The sequence below is a fragment of the Nerophis ophidion genome, linkage group LG11 (genome assembly GCF_033978795.1).
Source record: "Nerophis ophidion isolate RoL-2023_Sa linkage group LG11, RoL_Noph_v1.0, whole genome shotgun sequence".
Taxonomy (NCBI): Eukaryota; Metazoa; Chordata; class Actinopteri; order Syngnathiformes; family Syngnathidae; genus Nerophis; species Nerophis ophidion.
In genome coordinates this window covers 17877758-17902830 of record NC_084621.1, presented here as the reverse complement: position 1 = coordinate 17902830, position 25073 = coordinate 17877758, and the positions used below count along the sequence as shown (strand labels likewise).

The 25073-nt window shown below is 42.7% G+C and overlaps 3 protein-coding genes across 9 annotated transcripts in view; all 3 read right to left on the bottom strand.

Annotated features, from left to right (window-relative positions):
• Positions 1–8797, bottom strand: part of LOC133562427 (IgGFc-binding protein-like) — a 77586-nt gene extending 68789 nt beyond the window's left edge. The window contains exon 1 of the mRNA XM_061916614.1: positions 8663–8797. The gene's annotated coding sequence lies outside the window, so the exon portion shown is untranslated. The remainder of the gene's footprint in view (positions 1–8662) is intronic.
• On the bottom strand, positions 2298–7367 carry LOC133561725 (uncharacterized). 7 transcript variants are annotated; one of them, XM_061915202.1, is made up of 4 exons: positions 6763–7367; positions 6384–6710; positions 5574–6331; positions 2298–5521 (listed from the first exon to the last, which is right to left on the bottom strand). In XM_061915202.1, the coding sequence occupies exons 1-4, from the start codon at positions 7365–7367 to the stop codon at positions 4761–4763; spliced, it is 2451 nt and encodes an 816-aa protein (XP_061771186.1). In that variant the 3' UTR covers positions 2298–4760. The 7 variants fall into 7 exon arrangements, with proteins under 7 accessions (XP_061771186.1, XP_061771188.1, XP_061771191.1 ...); XM_061915204.1 differs by having other exon boundaries at positions 2298–5396; positions 5624–6331; XM_061915207.1 differs by having other exon boundaries at positions 2298–5900; positions 5953–6331.
• Positions 2298–25073, bottom strand: part of LOC133561726 (WD repeat-containing protein 26-like) — a 50137-nt gene continuing 27361 nt past the window's right edge. Inside the window, exons 9-14 of the mRNA XM_061915210.1 lie at positions 20562–20681; positions 18054–18199; positions 14930–15008; positions 12365–12494; positions 12103–12297; positions 2298–8884 (exon numbers count right to left, since the gene is read on the bottom strand). Of these exons, the coding sequence (XP_061771194.1) occupies positions 8862–8884; positions 12103–12297; positions 12365–12494; positions 14930–15008; positions 18054–18199; positions 20562–20681 (693 nt within the window). The 3' untranslated portion in view covers positions 2298–8861. The remainder of the gene's footprint in view (positions 8885–12102; positions 12298–12364; positions 12495–14929; positions 15009–18053; positions 18200–20561; positions 20682–25073) is intronic.

Here is a 25073-nt window from a genome sequence, read left to right as displayed (position 1 = left end):
GATGTGGGGCTAACGTAGAAATGGTTTGAAAAATTAAATAGAAAGTTCAAATGTTTTTGAGAGGGGACGAGCAGAAGGTGTACTGAAATTAATGCTGGTATCGTTCAGAGAGTTAACGTACTCCAAGAGATTACAAAGTAACATCTACATATATTACCGTATTTCCTTGAATTGCCGCCGGGGCGCTGATTAATTTAAAACCTCTTTTCACTCCGGCGCTTACCAAAGGCATGCGGTAAAGGCAAGCATGCGCTAATTATTTTAAAACTGTCAGAGTTAGTTTGTGACGAACCCCAAGATGCAGAGATGGAGGCAGGCATTGAATGAGGAAGTTTTAATTTACACACTACAACAAAAACAAACAAAAGTGTACAAACAAAAAGCGCGCACGAGGCGGGTAACAAACTAAAAGAGCTAGCATGAGAGTTAGAAGATAACGGACTAGGCTATGAACAAACAAAACTGGAAGCAGGGAACAAAAGACAGTAAGTTATAAACAGCTACCAAATTTCGCTTACTGCTACGCTGCAACGACCTGAAACGACACGACAGGAGCGACAATACAATACAATAATCCAGCACTCGACTGGAGGACAAAACAGGTTCAAATAGGAGCGGGCTGATTGACACCAGGTGTGGCCAGGTGCCAACCAGCTGAGGGTAAACAGCGCTCAGGGAGAAAGAAAGGAAACCAACAAAATTAGAGCGCTGACAGGAAAAAAACTAGAACACAAACATACTGTCAGAGGCAAGCCTGACAAAAACCTCTTCTCACTCCGGCACTTACCAAAGGCATGCGGTAAAATTTTGAGTGTGATGTAAGGATATCATCATGAAAAGCACATTTAATAAATTAAAAAAAAGTTATTATGGTCTTACCTTTACTTATAAATGAAGTCCATGCGCAGCTTCTTCTGATCAAAAGCATCGATAACTTGTTTATAGAAGTCTTCCTTATCTTTCCTCAGTTTTAAAAGTCTCTGTCTTGATGGAGATATTCCTTTATTACCTCCTGCTTCAATTGAAAGTCCAGTTTAGAAAATTGTTTTATCAGTTAGCTCGGCTCCTCACGTGTAGTGCGGGCGACGACAGAATTATCCTCGAACAACTCCCCCTCCCGTTCTGCTCCGTGGGTGATCTCTTTATCCCACCGCTGCCACCATGAAGTGTGATTGTATAAATAACACACTGGGTATTTATGACTGGAACATGCTTTTCTTCAGCCTGGTTGTTTACATAGCCAGCATAAGAGTAGTGGTGTTACATCCTAAAAGGTCCGTCGTGCGTCATATCCGTTCCCAGCCCATATCACGACACTCGTTGTCACTTCTTCTGCAGCCGAGTTGTCGCAAGAAGGATCACTAGCGCCCTCTACCACCAGGAGGCGGGAGTCATTTAATGACTCATATTTGACACACGCAGCTACGGTATATTAATAAAACATAGCTGCTTACTGTTCTTTTTAGCATATTCAATAGCTTGGACGTTAAATCCTACTGAATAGCTCTTAATCTTCTTCCCTTTATGCGATTTCAAATTATTGAAATCAGCCTCCTCCATTTTGAAAATGATGACAGGGGAAGTGTCACTCGTGACGTGACGAGTTTGACCCGGCGGTAATTCTAGGCAGGCGCATACTATATACCCGGCGGCAATTCCAGGAAATACCGTAGTTGTAAATATAGCACGTTAGCTAAAACGCTGGCATAGAAACTCAGCGTGCTAACAGGGTCACAGCTAGCATACTTGTAACGTGGCGCCAAGTCAAGGAATCAATGATTATTAGCTTTACAATGTAAAATCTTAGCTAAAATGCTAGAAAAAAAACATTATCTTGCTAATTGCTAACATTAACATGCTAACAGATGAAGAGACAACATACTTCTAAGACGGAGGCAAGTAACGATATACATGTTTATTAGGTAACAAAATATGAATATAAATGCCAGCATAAAACATTAGCATGCTAACATTAGCATGGTAACAATGAAACAGCCAGATTTCATTTAAGACGTCACCAAGTAACAGAATCTGTGGCTATTAGGTTAAAAAAGTATTAAATTGGCTCAAATGTTAACATAAAATGTTAGCATGCTAACATTAGCATGGTGAGAGTGAAACAGCAAACATACTTTTAGGTCGGCACCAAGTAACAGAGTGCCCAGTTAATGGGCTACAATGTACGGAAATTAGCAAAAATGCTAGCATAAAACGTTAGCGTGCTAATATAAAGTTGCTAAAATGAACATGAAAGGTGTGGGAATTTTCCATCCTCGTTGGGAGAACAAAATGGAGAATTTCAAAGCCTGAATCTTTATTTCAAATATGATTACAGGACGATACAGAACAGCACAATCACTTCTGTAACAACACGGCCAAGGTCACATGGCATCTGCTAGCATGACGAACGTCCCGCTTCGGCTTCTGGCAAGTTGCAAGTACGGAAAGAAGACCAGAGGGTAGCAAGTGTGTGTTAACATCTGAAGTGCTCCCCCTCTGGTCAACATTTGAAATAACAAGTGTGTCAAAATTCCAAGTGCTCCCCCTCTGGTCAACATATGAAATAACAAGTGTGTGTCAACATTTGAATTGCTAACCCTCTGGTCAACATATGAAATAACAAGTGTCTGTCGAAATTCCAAGTGCTCCCCCTCTGGTCAACATATTAAATAACAAGTGTATCAACGTTTGAAGTGCTCCCTCTATGGTCAACATATGAAATAAGAGTGTTTCAACATTGGAAGTGCTCCCCCTCTGGTCAACATATGATATAACAAGTGTGTGTCAACATTTGAAGTGGTCCCCCTCTGGTCAACATATGAAATAACAAGTGTGTGTCAACATTTGAAGTGCTGCCCCTCTGGTCAACATATGAAAAAACAAGTGTGTGTCAAAATTCCAAGTGCTCCCCCTCTGGTCAACATATGAAATAACAAGTGTGTGTCAACATTGGAAGTGCTCCCCCTCTGGTCAACATATGAAATAACAAGTGTGTGTCAACATTTGAAGTGCTCCCCCTCTGGTCAACATTTGAAGTGCTCCCCCTCTGGTCAACATATGAAATAACAAGTGTGTGTCAACATTTGAAGTGCTCCCCCTCTGGTCAACATATGAAATGACAAGTGTGTGTCAAAATTCCAAGTGCTCTCCCTCTGGTCAACATATGAAATAACAAGTGTGTGTAAGGAATTGAAATGCGCCCCCTTTGGCCACAATTAATTATAAAAGAAAAATGTATATAGAAACATACTGTAATAAATTGAAGTAAATAATGATTAAAAAACAATAAATAAATAAATACAATGTACTAATAGCAGTCTTTTTCTCACAATGTGGCGACTTTTTTCTTATAAAATTGGGAACAATTTCTCATATTCTTTCTGTTTATGTAACATTGTCATATTTTCCTGTAAAATGAAGACTTTATGTGAAATGATTACTTTTTAATGCAAAACGGTGACATTTGTCATAAAAAGTCTGACTTTTATCACAATGTACCCAAAAAGGGTGGGTACTCTGAACTGCTGTTTGGTGTGTAAGCACAAACAACGGTCAGGACCCGTCCCCCCACCCGAGGGCGGAGGGAAGCTACCCTCTCGTCCACCGGGTTGAACTCCAACGTGCAGGCTTTGAGCCGGGGGGGCAACGAGAATTGTCACCCCAGCCCGTCGCCTCTCACTGCCGGCAACGCCAGAGTAGAAGGGAGTCCAGTCCCTCTCGAGAGAACTGGTTCCAGAGCCCTTGCTGTGTGTCGAAGTGAGTCCGACTATATCCAGCCGGAACTTCTCCACTTCGCGCACTAGCTCAGGGTCCTTCACCCCCAGTGAGGTGATGTTCCACGTCCCAAGAGCTAGCTTATGTAGCCGAGGATCGGACCGCCAAGTGCCCTGCCTTCGGCTGCCGCCCAGCTCACAATGCACCCGACCTCTATGGCCCCTCCAATGAGTGGTGAGCCCATTGGAGGTGATGATTTGTCCCTCTTTTTGGGGGGATCATGAAAAAGAGAGTTTTTTTGGGTTGGTGCAGTAATTGTAAGTGTATCTTGTGTTTTTTCTGTTGATTTAACATTTTTTTAAAAAGTTTTTTAATTCTTCTGCGGGGTTTATTCAGGTGTACCAATCGAGCCGGGACCACTGCTCTAGTGTGATGTCTTCAAAAAGAGAGATTATTTTGTGGGGCGATGTCGGTCATATGTACATTCTGCTCAGTGGCCTAGTGGTTAGGGTGTCCGCCCTGAGACTGGAAGGTCGTGAGTTCAAACCCCGGCCGAGTCATACCAAAGACTATAAAAATGGGAGCCGTTACCTCCCTGCTTGGCACTCAGCATCAAGGCTTGGAATTGGGGGTTAAATCGCCAAAAAATGATTAGCGGGCGCTGCTGCTCACTGCTCCCCTCACCTCCCAGGGGGTGATGGGTCAAGTGCAGAGGGTAATTTCACCACATGTCCTCTACAAGTGACCTTAAAAGAAGGTTGTATTAGTACATTGAGACAACCTTGAAGTTTGACCTTGGATCCACCTGGTCGGTTGGGAAATGACCACATGAACAATCCACCTGACTTTGACTAAATGTTGTGTTCAGCTGCTGAACGCCGGGACTCACCCACCATCACCTTCTTTCCATGTCTAGTGGCTGTTGGGAAGGAAACTACTTTTATCATCTTTCACAAATGCAGACGAACATCTTTTCTTCTTCACACGCAGGTAACTACAGGCGCACCACCACACCTGTTGTGTCAGCAACACCCGCTCTGGACTAATCAAAACACACACACAAACACACATTCGTAAAGCTGCCATTGCACTGCCGGAAATACTAAAGTGACACAATTGTACACACCTGTGACGCAATTGAACAGTTCGCACCTGTGACGCAATTGAAAAGTGCACACCTGTGACACAATTGAACAGCGCACACCTGTGACACAATTGAACAGTGCACACCTGTGACGCAATTGAACAGTGCACACCTGTGACGCAATTGAACAGTGCACACCTGTGACGCAATTGAACAGTGCACACCTGTGACGCAATTGAACAGTGCACACCTGTGACACAATTGAACAGTGCACACCTGTGACGCAATTGAACAGTGCACACCTGTGACACAATTGAACAGCGCACACGTGACACAATTCAACAGTGCACACCTGTGACGCAATGGAACACACCTGTGACACAATTAAACAGTGCACACCTGTGACACAATTGAACACACCTGTGACGCAATTGAACAGCGCACACCTGTGACGCAATTGAACAGCACACCTGTGACACAATTGAACAGCGCACACTTGTGACGCAATTGAACAGCACACCTGTGACACAATTGAACAGCGCACACTTGTGACACAATTGAACAGCGCACACTTGTGACGCAATTGAACAGTGCACACCTGTGACGCAATGGAACAGCGCACACATGTGACACAATTCAACAGTGCACACCTGTGACGCAATTGAACACACCTGTGACACAATTGAACAGTGCACACCTGTGACGCAATTGAACAGCGCACACCTGTGACGCAATTGAACAGTGCACACCTATGACACAATTGAACAGCACACACATGTGACACAATTGAACAGCACACATGTGACACAATTGAACAGCGCACACTTGTGACGCAATTGAACAGCACACCTGTGACACAATTGAACAGCGCACACTTGTGACACAATTGAACAGCGCACACTTGTGACGCAATTGAACAGCACACCTGTGACGCAATTGAACAGTGCACACCTGTGACGCAATTGAACAGTGCACACCTGTGACACAATGGAACAGCGCACACATGTGACACAATTCAACAGTGCACACCTGTGACGCAATTGAACACACCTGTGACACAATTGAACAGTGCACACCTGTGACGCAATTGAACAGCGCACACCTGTGACGCAATTGAACAGTGCACACCTGTGACACAATTGAACAGCACACACATGTGACACAATTGAACAGCACACATGTGACACAATTGAACACCGCACACTTGTGACACAATTGAACAGCGCACACTTGTGACGCAATTCAACAGCACACCTGTGACACAATTGAACAGCGCACACTTGTGACACAATTGAACAGCGCACACTTGTGACACAATTGAACAGCGCACACTTGTGACACAATTGAACAGCGCACACTTGTGACGCAATTGAACAGCACACCTGTGACGCAATTGAACAGTGCACACCTGTGACGCAATGGAACAGCGCACACATGTGACACAATTCAACAGTGCACACCTGTGACGCAATTGAACACACCTGTGACACAATTGAACAGTGCACACCTGTGACGCAATTGAACAGCGCACACCTGTGACGCAATTGAACAGTGCACACCTATGACACAATTGAACAGCACACACATGTGACACAATTGAACAGCACACATGTGACACAATTGAACAGCGCACACTTGTGACGCAATTGAACAGCACACCTGTGACACAATTGAACAGCGCACACTTGTGACACAATTGAACAGCGCACACTTGTGACGCAATTGAACAGCACACCTGTGACGCAATTGAACAGTGCACACCTGTGACGCAATTGAACAGTGCACACCTGTGACACAATGGAACAGCGCACACATGTGACACAATTCAACAGTGCACACCTGTGACGCAATTGAACACACCTGTGACACAATTGAACAGTGCACACCTGTGACGCAATTGAACAGCGCACACCTGTGACGCAATTGAACAGTGCACACCTGTGACACAATTGAACAGCACACACATGTGACACAATTGAACAGCACACATGTGACACAATTGAACACCGCACACTTGTGACACAATTGAACAGCGCACACTTGTGACGCAATTCAACAGCACACCTGTGACACAATTGAACAGCGCACACTTGTGACACAATTGAACAGCGCACACTTGTGACACAATTGAACAGCGCACACTTCTGACGCAATTGAACAGCGCACACCTGTGACGCAATTGAACAGTGCACACCTGTGACACAATGGAACAGCGCACACATGTGACACAATTCAACAGTGCACACATGTGACACAATTCAACAGTGCACACCTGTGACGCAATTGAACACACCTGTGACACAATTGAACACACCTGTGACGCAATTGAACAGCGCACACCTGTGACACAATTGAACAGTGCAAACCTGTGACACAATTGAACAGCACACACATGTGACACAATTGAACAGCACACATGTGACACAATTGAACAGCGCACACCTGTGACACAATTAAACAGTGCACAATTGTGACACAATTGAACAATACACACCTGTGACCCAATTGAACAGCGCACACCTGTGACGCAATTGAACACACCTGTGACGCAATTGAATAGCGCACACATGTGACACAATTAAACAGTGCACACCTGTGACGCAATTAAACAGTGCACACCTGTGACGCAATTGAACAGCGCACACCTGTAACGCAATTGAACAGCGCACACCTGTGACGCAATTGAACAGCGCACACCTGTGATGCAATTGAACAGCGCACACCTGTGACGCAATTGAATAGCGCACACCTGTGACGCAATTGAACAGTACACACCTGTGACGCAATTAAACAGCGCACACCTGTGAGAGCAGTCTTCTCGGCGCCGTGACGCAGGCGGGAGCTGAAAAAGCCAAATGAGCTCACCTGTGCCCGCCCCCTCGTTACAAAAGGTAAGACGCCTATCAGGAAGAGCACTCCCAGACAATAAATAGTGTATCAAAAAGAAGACAATAGAACTTAGTACAAACAATTGGATGACATTATGTACAGTATTTACTTTGGAGAGTCAACTTGTACTCTCTCTCCTTCCAGTAGCTTATCCATATTTTCATGGATACATGTTCAGATATTGTTGTAACATCCATTCTTCTTCAGTGGTGCGGACTAGCAGTGCTACACTCCCTTGTCGTCCTGATGATTTCTTTCTTTGATTCCGTGAATATCATTCACCACCACTTGTTGCTATAATTCTTCTTTACACACACCTTCCCATGTTTTGAGAAGTGTATATATATATTTTTTTTTTGTGTGTGTGTGTATGAATACACACACATACATACATATATATGTGTGTATATATTTTTCATATTATTTTTTATATGTATATACTTATGTATATATATATATATGTGTGTATATATATATTTATATACATATACACATACATACATATGTATGTGTGCGTGAATATGAATATATATATATACATATATATATATATATATATATATATACACACACACATACATATCTATATATATGTACATATGTATATATATGTGTGTGTATATATATATATATATATATATATATGTATATATATATACATATATATATATATAGATAGATGTATATAGGTATGTATGTATATATGTGCAAATGTGTATAAATAGATACACGTGATAAGCAGGTGAAGCCTACAAGGAGGAGGGTAGGAACCCACACCAGGAGAGAAAAACGTGCAATGACACCATCAAACACGCCATTTTGTGCAATCCTGCGTTAGAAATACTAGAAAGTGAAAACATGGAGTCTCTTCTGTTAAACACAGGATGTTTTTCACACACACACACACGCACACACACACACACGCACGCACACACGCTGAATAAAGTGTGTGTGGTAATAAATAGGTGGTCCTACGTGACGATCCCATCAGGAGGCGGACGTCAGAGTGTGAGCGCCACGAATGCGATCCAGGTCAGGTCGGCATCGCTGAGACGTCCTGAAGGTGCCGGTCCCGCCTCCAGGGAGCGGCCGTCCAATCAGCAGGGCTTCTGCCGTTGCAGTTTCAACAGTCTGGTCATCGCCACGGCAACGTAAACAAACATGACGACAATGATCAGCTGTCCATGACGCAACAATCTGACAGGATCAGAAGAGGAGAGACAAAGATGGAGGTGTTTTATATTTGCACTTCATCACACCTTCATTCATCACTGTGATATCACTTTATTATCATTGTCATATCACTTTATTATCACTGTGGTATCACTTTCTACCTCATTCTTATCACTGTGATATCACTTTCTTATCACTGTCATATCACTTTTTATCTCGTCCTTATCACTGTGATATCACTTTATTATCACTGTGGTATCACTTTCTACTTCATTCTTATCACTGTGATATCACTTTTTATCTCATTCTTATCACTGTGATATCACTTTATTATCATTGTCTTATCACTTTATTATCATTGTGGTATCACTTTCTAACTCATTCTTATCACTGTGATATCACTTTCTTATCACTGTGATATCACTTTTTATCTCTTTCTTATCACTTTGTATCTCTGTTATCTCACTTCATCACTGTGATATCACTTTGTGTCTTTTTGTGTCTCTTTGGTATCACTGTGATCTCACTTTGTATCTCTTTGTTATCACTGTGATATGACTTTGTATCATTTTGTATGTCTTTGTCATCACTGTGATATCACTTTATCACTGTGCTGTCACTCTGATATCACCTTATTGTCATTATTATCACTGGTCCTCTTTACTGTAATATCACTTTTTCTCTCTCTTTGGTATCACTGTGATCTCACATTATATCCGTTTTTTATCACTGTGATATGACTTTGTATCATTTTGTATGTCTTTGTAATCACTGTGATATCACTTTACCACTGTGCTATCACTCTGATATCACTATTATCACTGTACCTCTTTGCTGTGATATCACTTTGTGTCTCTTTGTTGTCACTGTGATATCGCTTTGTTATCACTCTGACATTACTGACAACAAAGTGATATTGCAGTGATATCAGAGTGATAACAGTGATATTTGATCTCACTTTGTCATCACTGTGCTATCACTCTGATATTACTATTATCACTGTACGTTTTTACTGTGATATCATTTTGTTATCACTGTGATATCACTCTGCATTATTGTGTACCTCCTTATCACTAGGATATCACTCTGTATCTCTTTTATATCACTAATATCCCTTTGTGTCTCTTTGTTACCACTGTGATATCACTTTCTATCACTGTGATATCACTCTAATACCAAAGTGAAATCGCATTGATAAAGTGATATTTGTTCTCACTTTATCACTATGATAGCACTTTGCATCATTGTGTATCTCTACCTCTGTGATATCACTTTTTTGTCTCTCTTTGGTATCACTGTGATCTCACTTTATATCCCTTTGTTATCACTGTGATATGACTTTGTATCATTCTGTATGTGTTTGTCATCAATGTGATATCACTTTATCTCTGTGCTGTCACTCTGATATCACCTTATTGTCACTATTATCACTGGTTCTCTTCACTGTAATATCACTTTTTGTCTCTCTTCTGTATCACTGTGATCTCACTTTATATCCCTTTGTTATCACTGTGATATGACTTTGTATCATTTTGTATCTCTTTGTCATCACTGTGATATCACTTTATCACTGTGCTATCACTCTGATATCACTTTATTATCACTGTACCTCCTTGCTGTGATATCACTTTGTGTCTCTTTGTTGTCACTGTGATATCGCTTTGTTATCACTGGGACATCACTGACAACAAAGTGATATTGCAGTGATGTCAGAGTGATAACAGTGATATTTGATCTCACTTTGTCATCACTGTGCTATCACTCTGAAATTACTATTATCACTGTACGTCTTTGCTGTGATATCATTTTGTTATCACTGTGATATCACTCTGCATCATTGTGTATCTCCTTATCAATAGGATATCACTCTGTATCTTTTTTATATCACTAATATCACTTTGTGTCTCTTTGTTACCACTGTGATATCACTTTCCATCACTTTGATATCACTCCAATACCAAAGTGATATCGCAGTGATGAAGTGATATTTGTTCTCACTTTATCACTGCGATAGCACTTTGCATCATTGTGTATCTCTATCTCCGTGATATCACTCTTTCTCTCTCTTTGGTATCGCTGTGATCTCACTTTATATCCCTTTGTTATCACTGTGATATGACTTTGTATCATTTTGTATGTGTTTGTCATCAATGTGGTATCACTTTATCTCTGTGCTGTCACTCTGATATCACTTTATTGTCACTATTATCACTGGTCCTCTTTACTGTGATTTCACTTTTTGTCTCTCTTTGGTATCACTGTGATCTCACTTTATATCCCTTTGTTAAGACTTTGTATCATTTTGTATGTCTTTGTCATCAATGTGATATCACTTTATCTCTGTGCTGTCACTCTGATATCACCTTATTGTCACTATAATCACTGGTCCTCTTTACTGTAATATCACTTTTTGTCTCTCTTTGGTATCACTGTGATCTCACATTATATCCCTCTGTTATCACTGTGATACGACTTTGTATCATTTTGTATGTCTTTGTCATCAATGTGATATCACTTTATCTCTGTGCTGTCACTCTGATATCACCTTATTGTCACTATAATCACTGGTCCTCTTTACTGTAATATCACTTTTTGTCTCTCTTTGGTATCACTGTGATCTCACTTTATATCCCTTTGTTATCACTGTGATATGACTTTGTATCATTTTGTACGTCTTTGTCATCAATGTGATATCACTTAATCTATGTGCTGTTACTCTGATATCACTTTATTGTCACTGATCCTCTTTACCGTGATTTCACTTTTTGTCTCTCTTTGGTATCACTGTGATATGACTTTCTATCATTTTCTATCTCTGTGTCATCAATGTGATATCACTTTATCACTGTGCTGTCACTCTGATATCACTATATTATCACTGGTCCTCTTTACTGTGATATCACTTTGTATCTCTTTGTTATATTTGGGATATCATTGTGATATCACTCTGACAACAAAATGATACCGCAGTGATATCCCAGTGATATTTGATCTCACTTTATCACTGGGATATCACTCTGCATCAATGTGTAGCTCTTTATCACTGTATCACTTTGTTACCAATGTGATATCACCTTCAGTCACTGTGATATCACTTTGTATATCCTTGTGATATCACTTTAAACCTCTTTACCGTGATTTCAACGTGATATCACTTTGTATGTCTTTGTCATCACTGCGCTATCGCTTTGGTATCACTGCGATATCCCTTTGAACCTCTCTACTGTGATACGACTTCCTACCATTGAGTCCCTCTGCCTCCTGGACCTCCAGAAAAGGGCCGGGGCCCCAGACTCTGACGGTGCCGTCGTCGGAGGCGCTGGCCAGCAGTCCCGGCAGGACGGGGTTCCAGGTCACGCAGTTGACCGTGCGACTGTGGCCGCTGAGCTGGGCGACGGGCAGCTCGCTGCGGCGGTGCCAGATGTAGACCTTGTGGTCTGTGGAGGGAGACAGCAGTCCTCCTCAAGTCCCGGCGTGCTTGCGCCAACTTCCTGTGTTACTTGCCTTCACTGCCGCTGGCGATGAAGTCTTCGTTGTGGCCCCCGAAGCAGGAATGGATGGTGTAAAAGCCTTGGGTCACTCCCTGGTACTTCCTCACCAGCACCCGGTCCTGCAGGTCCCACAGGTGCACCCCCTGCAGGCACACAGTGTCAGCACTACTAGAAACTACAACCACAACTACAACCGCACTGAAGCAGAATGAGTCCTTAATGCCAACCAAGGGGCTTTAATAAATAGCTCCAGATGTATCCATGAAAGTAAGGAGAAGCTGCTGAGGTACCACAGAAGACCACTCTGCGAGGTAAATACTGTACCAGAGTATTCCTTTAGAACAGAGGTTCTCAACCTGGGTTCGATCGAACCCTAGGGGTTCGGTGAGTCGGCCTCAGGGGTTCGGCAGAGGTCAAAACACACCCGATTCATCGTCTCAATAAAAACTTCTCCCTATCGGCGTATTACGGATATTGCAACAGCAGAAGTCACACTGATTTGCAGGTGTGTAATTTTTTGTGAGGTTATGCAGTCTAGTGTGGATTTAGTGTCGGTTTTGTTCTTTGAACAAGGTGATGTTCATGCACGGTTCATTTTGTGCACCAGTAATAAAACATGGTAACACTTGAGTATGGGGAACATATTCAGAATTAATTATTGTTGCTTATTAACATGCAAATTAGTAACATATTGGCTCTCAACTAGTCATTATTAAGTACTTATTAATGCCTAATTCGGCATGGCCTCATTATAACCCTAACCTTTGTTACGTTTGGACCAGTTGTTCCTCTTGCTGGGAATTTAAGCTACTGGTCACCCCCAAGTTCTTTTGATGACACATAAGCTGATTTTAAATGAATCCCAAACAATATAGTTATTTTGACATTTTACTCCAAAGCTTTGGGAGACCAATCTATGAACAACACATTCAAATCGCATTGTCCAAGTTGATCTGACAATCCTACGGAAGCGCAGTCTTCTTCAATATGTTCCTCGCCTCCCACCCACCGGAACGAATACACATATCTACTGTCCTCCTTAGCTGGGCACAGGATGAGATAAGAAGGGAGTATTGCTACTCCTCACATTCCTAAAGCCAAGGTCGTCTACAGTGTACCATCGGACAGGAGATAGGGAAAGACAAACAGAATACAAGATGGAACACTAGCTATTTTAAATATGACTGGAACAAAATAAATAACTTTTAAATAAGGATATATGTATATATCTATCTCTGTCACCTTCTAACCCTAACCAAATAACTCCAAATTAAGTGTTTGTTACTTAGAATATGTTCCCCTAGCGTCTAAAAACCTCTAAATTAAGTCTTTGTTACTTAGAATATGTTCTCCATACTAAAGTATTACCAAAAACACATACCTTTGTCTTGGATTAAAACATTTTTATTTTTCAAGGGTTCGGTGAATACGCTTATGAAACTAATGGGGTTCGGTAGCTCCAACAATGTTAAGAACCACTGCTTTAGAACAAGTAGCCGTGTGGCCAAAAAAGATGTGGTACTCAAGTGTAATACACTTATTCACCACTTGTGGCAGTAATGACAACATCACACAAGTACTCAGGTGTAATACACTTGTGCACCACTTGTGGCAGTAATGACAACATCACACAAAAAGTACTCAGGTGTAATACACTTGTCCGCCACTTGTGGCAGTAATGACATCACACAAAAAGTACTCAGGTGTAATACACTTGTCCACCACTTGTGGCAGTAATGACAACATCACACAAAAAGTACTCAGGTGTAATACACTTGTCCACCACTTGTGGCAGTAATGAAAACATCACACAAGTACTCAGGTCAGGTCTAAGTCCCAGTCTAAGTCTAGGTCTAAGGTGTAATACACTTTTACACCACCTGTGGCAGTAATGACAACATCACACAAGTACTCAGGTCAAGTCTAAGTCCCAGTCTAAGTCTAGTTATAAGGTGTAATACACTTTAACACCACTTGTGGCAGTAATGACAACATCACACAAGTACTCAGGCCAAGTCTAAGTCCCAGTCTAAGTCTAGGTCTAAGGTGTAATACACTTTTACACCACTTGTGGCAGTAATGACAAACAAAAGGAGTTTCTTAAGCACAAAAAATAGGACTAAAGTGGTGAAGTTGTATTTTCATTTGCACAGAACTAATTTAATGTTACTCTTAAGTTGAGCTACTTTAATTGCTATAATAACAATACCACCTTAACATGTGACAACCAAACAATGATACAGCCATTTAATAATACCACCTTAACATGTGACGACCAAACAATGATACAGCTATTTAATAATACCACCTTAACATGGGTAAAGCAAACAAAGATACAGCTATTTAATAATACCACCTTAACATGTGACAACCAAACAATGATACAGCTATTTAATAATACCACATTAACATGGGTAAAGCAAACAATGATACAGCTATTTAATAATACCACCTTAACATGTGACAACCAAACAATGATACAGCTATTTAATAATACCACATTAACATGGGTAAAGCAAACAATGATACAGCTATTTAACAATACCACCTTAACATGTGAGAAGCAAACAATTAGTACCTGAGTGGCCACATTAAGCAGAGCAAGTCGTCCATCCTTGGAGACGGTGAAGGACATGATGGGATGATCTTCCTGGACTCTGCAAGCAAGCATCAGACAAATACTGACTTTTGGCAAAGATTGCAGTACTTTATGTTTTACTGCTGCTGTTTGTTTCTTGTGTACTTGGATAATGACAATAATTACAAATACTTCCATGGCTGCAAGACAAGTTCTACCAGATGATGACAAAAGAAAACTTTTTTAACATCCTTCTAAACATCAGCTGCTGACAATTTCATCAAATACTCAACAAGTGGGTACCAAAAGTAATCTATTACTGACTGTACCGATACCATACTGGCATTAGAGCCTTAAGTATGGCACACGCTATCACACAAAAGTTAAAAACACTGAAGCACTGCTTGTTTCGCACATGATATCACGAACTGTAAACACAATGCAGGACTGCTTGTATCGCACATTAAATCACACACAAGTAAACACTCTGCAGGACCATTTGTATCACACACGATATCAACCACAAATGAACACTCTGCAGAACCACTAGTATCGCGCATGATATCACACACAAGTAAAAACACTGCAGCAGTGCTTGTTTCGCACATGATATCACACACAAGTAAAACACTGCAGCACTACTTTTATCACACATGATATCACACACAAGTAAACACGCTGCAGGACCGCTCGTATTTCACATGATATCACACACAAATAAACACGCTGCGGGACTGCTTGTATTGCACATGATATCACACACAAGTAAGCACACTGCAGGACTGCTTGTATCACACACAAGTAAACACTCAGCAGGACCGTTTGTATCACACACAATATCAACCACAAATAAACACTCAGCAGGACCGCTTGTATCGCACATGATATCACACAAAAGTAAAAACACTGCAGCACTGCTTGTTTCGCACATGATATCACACACAAGTAAACACACTGCAGGGCTGCTTGTATCGCACATGATATCACACACAAGTAAACACTCTGCAGGACCATTTGAATCACACATGATATCAACCACAAATAAACACTCTGCAGGACCGCTTGTATCGAACATGATATCACACACGATATCAACCACAAATGAACACTCTGCAGAACCACTAGTATCGCGCATGATATCACACACAAGTAAAAACACTGCAGCAGTGCTTGTTTCGCACATGATATCACACACAAGTAAAACACCACTGCAGCACTACTTTTATCACACATGATATCACACACAAGTAAACACGCTGCAGGACCGCTTGTATTTCACATGATATCACACACAAATAAACACGCTGCGGGACTGCTTGTATTGCACATGATATCACACACAAGTAAGCACACTGCAGGACTGCTTGTATCAAACACAAGTAAACACTCTGCAGGACCGTTTGTATCACACACAATATCAACCACAAATAAACACTCAGCAGGACCTCTTGTATCGCACATGATATCACACAGAAGTAAAAACACTGCAGCACTGCTTGTTTCGCACATGATATCACACACAAGTAAACACGCTGCAGGGCTGCTTGTATCGCACATGATATCACACACAAGTAAACACTCTGCAGGACCGTTTGAATCACACATGATATCAACCACAAATAAACACTCTGCAGGACCGCTTGTATCGAACATGATATCACACACAAGTAAACACTCTGCAGGACCGTTTGGATCACACACGATACCAACCACAAATAAACACTCTACAGGACCGCTTGTATCGCACATGATATCACACACAAGTAAAAACACTGCAGCACTGCTTGTTTCGCACACGATATCACACACAAGTAAAACACGGCAGCACTAATTTTATCACACATGATATTCCACACAAGTAAACAAGCTGCAGGACCGCTTGTATTTCACATGATATCACACACAAATAAACACGCTGCGGGACTATTTGTATTGCACATGATATCACACACAAGTAAGCACACTGCAGGACTGCTTGTATCAGACACAAGTAAACACTCTGCAGGACCGTTTGTATCACACACAATACCAACCACAAATAAACACTCAGCAGGACCTCTTGTATCGCACATGATATCACACAGAAGTAAAAACACTGCAGCACTGCTTGTTTCGCACATGATATCACACACAGTAAAACACTGCAACACTACTTTTATCACACATGATATCACACACAAGTAAACAAGCTGCATGACTGCTTGTATCGCACATGATATCACACACAAGTAAACCCACTGCAGGACTGCTTGTATCACACATAATATCACACACAAGTGAACCCACTGCAGGACTGCTTGTATCGCACGTGATACCACACACAAGTAAACACACTGCAGGACTGCTTGTATCACACATGATATCACACACAAGTAAACACTCTGCAGGACCGTTTGTATCACACACGATATCAACCACAAATAAACACTCTGCAGGACCGCTTGTATTGCACATGATATCACACACAAGTAAAGACACTGCAGCACTGCCTGTTTCGCACATGATATCACACACAAGTAAAACACGGCAGCACTACTTTTATCACACATGATATCAAACACAAGTAAACAAGCTGCATGACTGCTTGTATCGCACATGATATCACACACAAGTAAAACACTGCAGCACTACTTTTATCACACATGATATCAAACACAAGTAAACAAGCTGCATGACTGCTTGTATCACACATGATATCACACACAACACGCTGCAGGACTGCTTGCATTGCACATGATATCACACACAAGTAAACCCACTGCAGGACTGCTTGTATCACACATAATATCACACACAATTGAACATACTGCAGGACTGCTTGTATTGCATATGATATCAGACGCAAGTAAACACCTTGCAGGACCACTTGTATCGTACATGATATTATACACAAGTAAACACTCTGCAGGACTGTTTGTATCGCACATAATATTACATATAAGAGAACACTCTGAAGGACTGATTGTATCAAACATGATATCACACACAAGTCACCACACCGCAGGACCGCTTGTACACAAGAAAACACAGCGCCGGACTGCTTGTATCGCACATGACATGCAAGCACACCCTTGTGTATGTAGCAAGGTATCAATCAGTGGGCGGAGCTAAGTGAGTCATTTACATGTTCCTGTCGGTCAGGTCTTCAAAGTTGTATCCACGGATGCGCTGGTGCGTGTCGGACGCCAGGACGCTGCGCTCGTCGCTCAAACACCACAAGCACTGCACCCGCACGCCTTCCCAGGAGTCCAGCAGGTTCCCGTCCAAGTCCTGGGGGACAGAGAGACACAGGACTTGTGGAAGGATGAGGTGATATTGCTGAATAAGGTCTACCACGTGGACTCGGGACAGTCCGGAGGCCTCCTGGACCAATCAGAGAAAGTACAATCTCCTCAATGATTAGTCCATATATATATATATATATATATATATATATATATATATATATATATATATATATGTATGTGTGTGTGACATGTGTGTGTTGACTTTGCATCATGACTAGGGAAGGTTGTCTGGATTGGGTCATATTAGAAAAATGCTGCCTATGATTTCATACAGAACTACCATCGACCTGAACTACCGTATTTCCTGGAATTGCCGCCGGGTATATAGTATGCGTCTGCCTAGAATTACTGCCGGGTCAAACTCGTTTTGCAAAATAATTAGCGCATACTTAGCATTACAGCCTCAGGATTAACGCTGGGTCAAACTCGTTTCGCAAAATATTATTTTTATTAGCGCATGTCTAGAATATCCGCCGGGTCAAACTTGTTTCGCCAAATAATTAGCATATGCCTAGAATTTCCACCGGGTCAAACTCGTCACGTCACGAGTGACACTTCACCTGTCATCGTTTTCAAAATGGAGGAGGCTGATTTCAATCATTTGAAATCGCATAAAGGGAAGAAGATTAAGAACTATTCAGTAGGATTTAAGGTCCAAGCTATTGAATATGCTAAAAAGAACAGTAAGCAGCTATGTTTTATTAATATACCGTAGCTGCGTGTGTCAAATATGAGTCATTAAATGACTCCCGCTTCCTGGTGGTAGAGGGCGCTAGTGATCCTTCTTGCGAAAACTCAGCTCCAGAAGAAGTGACAACAAGCAGCAAGAGTGAGCAGCGATCCTTTATTTTTTCCTCTCGCTTGCACTTTTAACATGGAGGATTACATATCTAAAATAAAACATTTTTCTAAACTGAACTTTCAAGTTATCGATACTTTTGATCACAAGGAGCCGCGCATGGACTTCATTTATAAGTAAAGGTGATACCATAATAACGTGTTTTTTTTTATTAAATGTGCTTTTCATGATGGTATCCTTACATCACACTCAAATTTATAAGTGCAGGCCTAAATTTACCGCATGCCTTTGGTAAATGCCGGAGTGCGAATGTCACGCGTTCTCGGCGCACTTGCTGCGCGGAGTTGCCACTTCGAGGATGCACAACGACCAGTCAGCAGGTTTGCAGGTAAGAACTTGATCTTTAATAAAACAACAGAACACTGACACAAAATAACAAAATAAAGCGCGTGCCTACGCACGGGAAGCTAAAGCTAAAATTTAGCAGGAGACTAAAGTACAAAACAAAAGACGTGCCGAGCGCACGCGAAGCTAAGGTGGAACTTAGCACAAAAGAAACTCTAAGACAGGATACTAACCGTGACTTGTTGTGTAAAGCAAACAATGAGCCGAGGCCGAACTAAGGAATAACGCAGGCTTATATACTCAAATAATAATTGCCATCAGGTGTGCGACAGAGGAATAGCAGCTGGGACAACATAAGAAACCATGGCAACGAGCTACATCAGGAAGTGCACAAACACATGAATCGGCCAAGTCTAAAACTAAACATGAACAAAGACATAAACGACAAAACAAATGATCCGCTATGCGGATCGTGACAGGGAAGAGGTTTTAAAATAATTAGCGCCCCGGCGGCAATTCAAGGAAATAGGGTATCTTCTTTTTAATCTTTTATCTTCTTTTACTATTATATTACTAAATTATTGTGTATGCACCTTAGGGGATCTGCTCCAATGTTGTTGTTCTTTGAACCTTCCATCCATCCATCCATTTTCTACCGCTTATTCCCTTTTGGGGTCGCTGGCGCCTATCTCAGCTACAATCGGGCGGAAGGCGGGGTACACCCTGGACAAGTCGCCACCTCATCGCAGGGCCAACACAGATAGACAGACAACATTCACACTCACATTCACACACTAGGGACCATTTAGTGTTGCCAATCAACCTATCCCCAGGTGCATGTCTTTGGAAGTGGGAGGAAGCCGGAGTACCCGGAGGGAACCCACGCATTCACGGGGAGGACATGCAAACTCCACACAGAAAGATCCCGAGCCTGGATTTGAACCCAGGACTGCAGCAACTTCGTATTGTGAGGCAGACGCACTAACCCCTCTTCCACCGTGAAGCCCTTGTTCTTTGAACCTGTTCACTGTAATACTGACAATAAAACTCTATTCTATTCTATTCTAGATGGTCAGCATCAAATCGATGGACAACCACAAGCAAGCAAGTAACTGTGTGTGTGTGTGTGTGTGTGTGTGTGTGTGTGTGTGTGTGCGTGTGTGTGTGTGTGTGTGTGTGTGTGTGTTGCCAATATACTCACACACTGGTAGAACTGGCCTCTCTGCCCACCCGTGATGAAGCGCTTGCCATCTGGATTCCACGCCACACTGGTGAGACTGTCTTCGTGCGACTGACTCATCTTGGTGCGTAACTCCCCCGTCTGCACAACAGCACACACCACTCACCGCTCCAGTAATACCAAACATTTATCAGATGGCTGTTGCCAATCATTTCTACAACTCTTCTTTTTTTGTGATGTAGTGATTGGAGCACATACTTGTTGCTCATTAAAAAAACATTCATGAAGTTTGCTTCTTTTATGAATTTATTATGGCTCTACTGAAAATGTGAGGGTCAAAAGTATACGTACAGCAATGTTAAAGGCCTACTGAAATGAGATTTTCTTATTTAAACGGGGATAGCAGGTCCATTCTATGTGTCAAACTTGATCATTTCGCCATATTGCCATATTTTTGCTGAAAGGATTTAGTAGAGAAGATAAAGTTCACAACTTTTGTCGTTAATAAAAAAGCCTTGCCTGTACCGGAAGTAGCAGACGATGTGCGCGTGACGTCACGGGTTGTGGAGCTCCTCACATCTGAACATTGTTTACAATCATGGCCACCAGCAGCGAGAGCGATTCGGACCAAGAAAGCGACGATTTCCCCAATAATTTGAGCTAAGATGAAAGATTCGTGGATTAGGAAAGTGAGAGTGAAGGATTTGGGAAAAAAAATAATAATAAAATTAAAAAAAGACGAGGGCAGTCGGAGCGATTCAGATGTTATTAGACACATATACTAGGATAATTCTGGAAAATTGCTTATTGTGTTAATAGTGTTTTATCAATCAATCAATCAATCAATCAATGTTTACTTATATAGCCCTAAATCACTAGTGTCTCAAAGGGCAGCACAAACCACAACACAAACCACTACGACATCCTCGGTAGGCCCACATAAGGGCAAGGAAAACTCACACCCAGTGGGACGTCGGTGACAGTGATGACTAAGAACCTTGGAGAGGACGAAAGCAATGGATGTCGAGCGGGTCTAACATGATACTGTGAAAGTTCAATCCATAATGGATCCAACACTGTCGCGAGAGTCCAGTCCAAAGCGGATCCAACACAGCAGCGAGAGTCCCGTTTACAGCGGAGCCAGCAGGAAAACATCCCAAGCGGAGGCGGATCAGCAGCGCAGAGATGTCCCCAGCCGATACACAGGCAAGCAGTACATGGCCACCGGATTGGACCATGAGATTATATGGTCGTACCTGAACGTCTGAGGGGTGTGGCCACGGGTGTGGTGACCGCCAGTGTCTTCGATGGAAGCCACGTTTCTCGACAAGGCAAGAAAGCCGGGCTGAGATTTTTTTTTTCTTCCCCTCCTCCACGTTGTAAGCATCCGACGGTCGGGGGCGGCCGGTGGGAGGAGTCAAGAGAGTCCGCAGCTGCAGGAGGCATGACGCAAACTCTCCGCTCATAACTACGGTAAGAGCTGACTTAATACCACCATTTTCTCACCGAAACCTGCGGGTTGACATGTGATAGGAACCATGTTCGCTTGACCGCTCTGTTCCATAGTAAAGCTTCACTGTCAGCTTTCAGGAATGTAAACAAGGAAACACCGGCTGTGTTTGTGTTGCTAAAAGCGGCCGCAATACACCGCTTCCCACGTACATCTTTCTTCTTTGACGTCTCCATTATTAATTGAAGAAATTGCAAAAGATTCAGCAACACAGAAGTCCAGAATACTGTGGAATTATGCGATGAAAAGAGACAATTTATAGCTGGGATCGGTGCTGGATCAAAATGTCCGCTACAATCCGTGACATCATGCGCACGCGTCATCATACCGCGATGTTTTCAACAGGATACTTCGCGCGAAATTTAAAATTGCAATTTAGTAAACTAACCCGGCCGTATTGGCATGTGTTGCAATGTTAATATTTCATCATTGATATATAAACTATCAGACTGCGCGGTTGGTAGTAGTGGCTTTCAGTAGGCCTCTAATATTTGCTTACATGTCCCTTGGCAAGTTTCACTGCAATAAGGCGCTTTTGGTAACCATCCACAAGCTTCTGCTTAAATTTTTTCCACCACAAAATTGCTGCAGTTCAGCTCAACGTGTAGCTTTTCTGACATGGAATTGTTTCTTCAGCATTGTCCATACCTTTAAGTCAGGACTTAAAGGTAAAACCTTCATTCTTCATTGTCCCATTTAAAGCAGACAGTTCCATTGGCAGCAAAACAGGCCCAGAGCATAATACTACCACAACCATGCTTGACGGTAGGGATGGTGTTCCTCACCTTTTCTCCTCCAAACATATTGCTGGGTATTGTGGCCAAACAGCTCCATTTTTGTTTCATCTGACCACAGAACTTTCCTCCAGAAGGTCTTATCTTTGTCCATGTGATCAGCAGCAAACTTTAGAGGAGCCTTCAGGTGTGGCTTCTGGAACAAGGTCTTCCTTCTCGCAGGGTAGCCTCTCAGTCCATGGCCATGCTTGACTGCGGACACTGACACCCGTTTTCCAGCAACTTCCAGTTCATTGTAGACCTGCTTTTTGCTGCGTCTCAATTGACTCTTAATCGACCTGACCAATTTTCTCTCGGCAGCAGGTGATCGCTTGCCTTTTCTTCATGATCATGGCAGTGACAAAACTGTGCCATGCACTTTAGACTTACCAACAATTGCCTGCACAGTTGCTCTTGGGACCTTAAGCTGCTTTGAAATGGCTCCAAGTGACTTTCCTGACTTGTTTAAGTCAATGATTGTTCTTTTCAGATGTGTGCTGAGTTCCTTGGACTTTGTTTTTTGTGAGCAACAAGTATGTGCTCCAATCACCACATCACAAAAAAATAAGAGTTGTAGAAATGATTGGAAAGTCAAGACAGCCATGACATCATGTTATTTACAAGTGTATGTACACTTTTGACCACCACTGTATATTTCATCTGGTGTGTACCTGACAATTGTGTTAAAAATGCTAGCATGATAACATTAGCATGCATCAAGTACCAAAATATGACTGAGGTGTATACCAACAAAATGAGCAAAAAAAGATAGCCTAGCCTTAACATGATAAAAATAGCACAATTACAGTTAGCATTATTGACATAGCAAAATACACGACACTGAGGTGTGTAACTGTACAAATGTTGATGTTAGCATGCTAAAATGCTAGCTGTGACATGCGCCAAGCTCCAAAATACATTACTCAGAGGTGTACCTGAAACAATGGTTTAAAATGCTGGCATGCTATCATTAATATGCTTTTAGCACCAAAATATGGCTGAGGTGTATACTTACAAATCTATCTGAAAAGGCTAACATGCTAATATGCTAAATGTAACATTTGGCGAGTACCAAATAATGTCATTGTGAGGTACGTACCTGGAAAAATATGGTTTCAAATGCTAGCATGCTAACGTTAACATGCATCGAGTACCAAAATATGGCTGAGATGTATACCTCCAAACGAAATGAACCCAGATTTCCCTCGCCCGGACGTGGGTCACCGGGGCCCCGCTCTGGAGCCAGGCCCGGAGTTGGGGCACGATGGCGAGCGCCTGGTGGTCGGGCCTGTTCCCATGGGGCCCGGCCGGGCACAGCCCGAAGAGGCAACGTGGGTCATCCCTCCAATGGGCTCACCACTCATAGGAGGGGCCATAGAGGTCGGGTGCATTGTGAGCTGGGCGGCAGCCGAAGGCAGGGCACTTGGCGGTCCGATCCTCGGCTACAGAAGCTAGCTCTTGGGACGTGGAACGTCACCTCACTGGGGGGGAAGGAGCCTGAGCTAGTGCGCGAGGTAGAGAAGTTCCGGCTGGATATAGTCGGACTCACCTCGACGCACAGCAAGGGCTCTGGAACCAGTTCTCTCGAGAGGGACTGGACCCTCTTCCACTCTGGCGTTGCCGGCAGTGAGAGGCGACGGGCTGGGGTGGCAATTCTGGTTGCCCCCCGGCTCAAAGCCTGTACGTTTGAGTTCAACCCAGTGGACGAGAGGGTAGCTTCCCTTCGCCTTCGGGTGGGGGGACTGGTCCTGACTGTTGTTTGTGCTTACGCACCAAACAGCAGTTCAGAATACCCACCCTTTTTGGGTACACTCGAGGGAGTACTGGAAAGTGCTCCTCCGGGTGATTCCCTTGTCCTACTGGGAGACTTCAACGCTCATGTTGGCAACGACAGTGAAACCTGGAGAGGCGTGATTGGGAAGAATGGTCGCCCGGATCTAAACCCGAGTGGTGTTTTGTTATTGGACTTTTGTGCTCGTCACAGTTTGTCGATAACAAACACCATGTTCAAACATAAGGGTGTCCATATGTGCACTTGGCACCAGGACACCCTAGGCCGCAGTTCCATGATCGACTTTGTAGTTGTGTCATCGGATTTGCGGCCTTATGTTTTGGACACTCGGGTGAAGAGAGGGGCGGAGCTTTCTACCGATCACCACCTGGTGGTGAGTTGGCTGCGATGGTGGGGGAGGATGCCGGACAGACCTGGCAGGCCCAAGCGCATTGTGAGGGTCTGCTGGGAACGTCTGG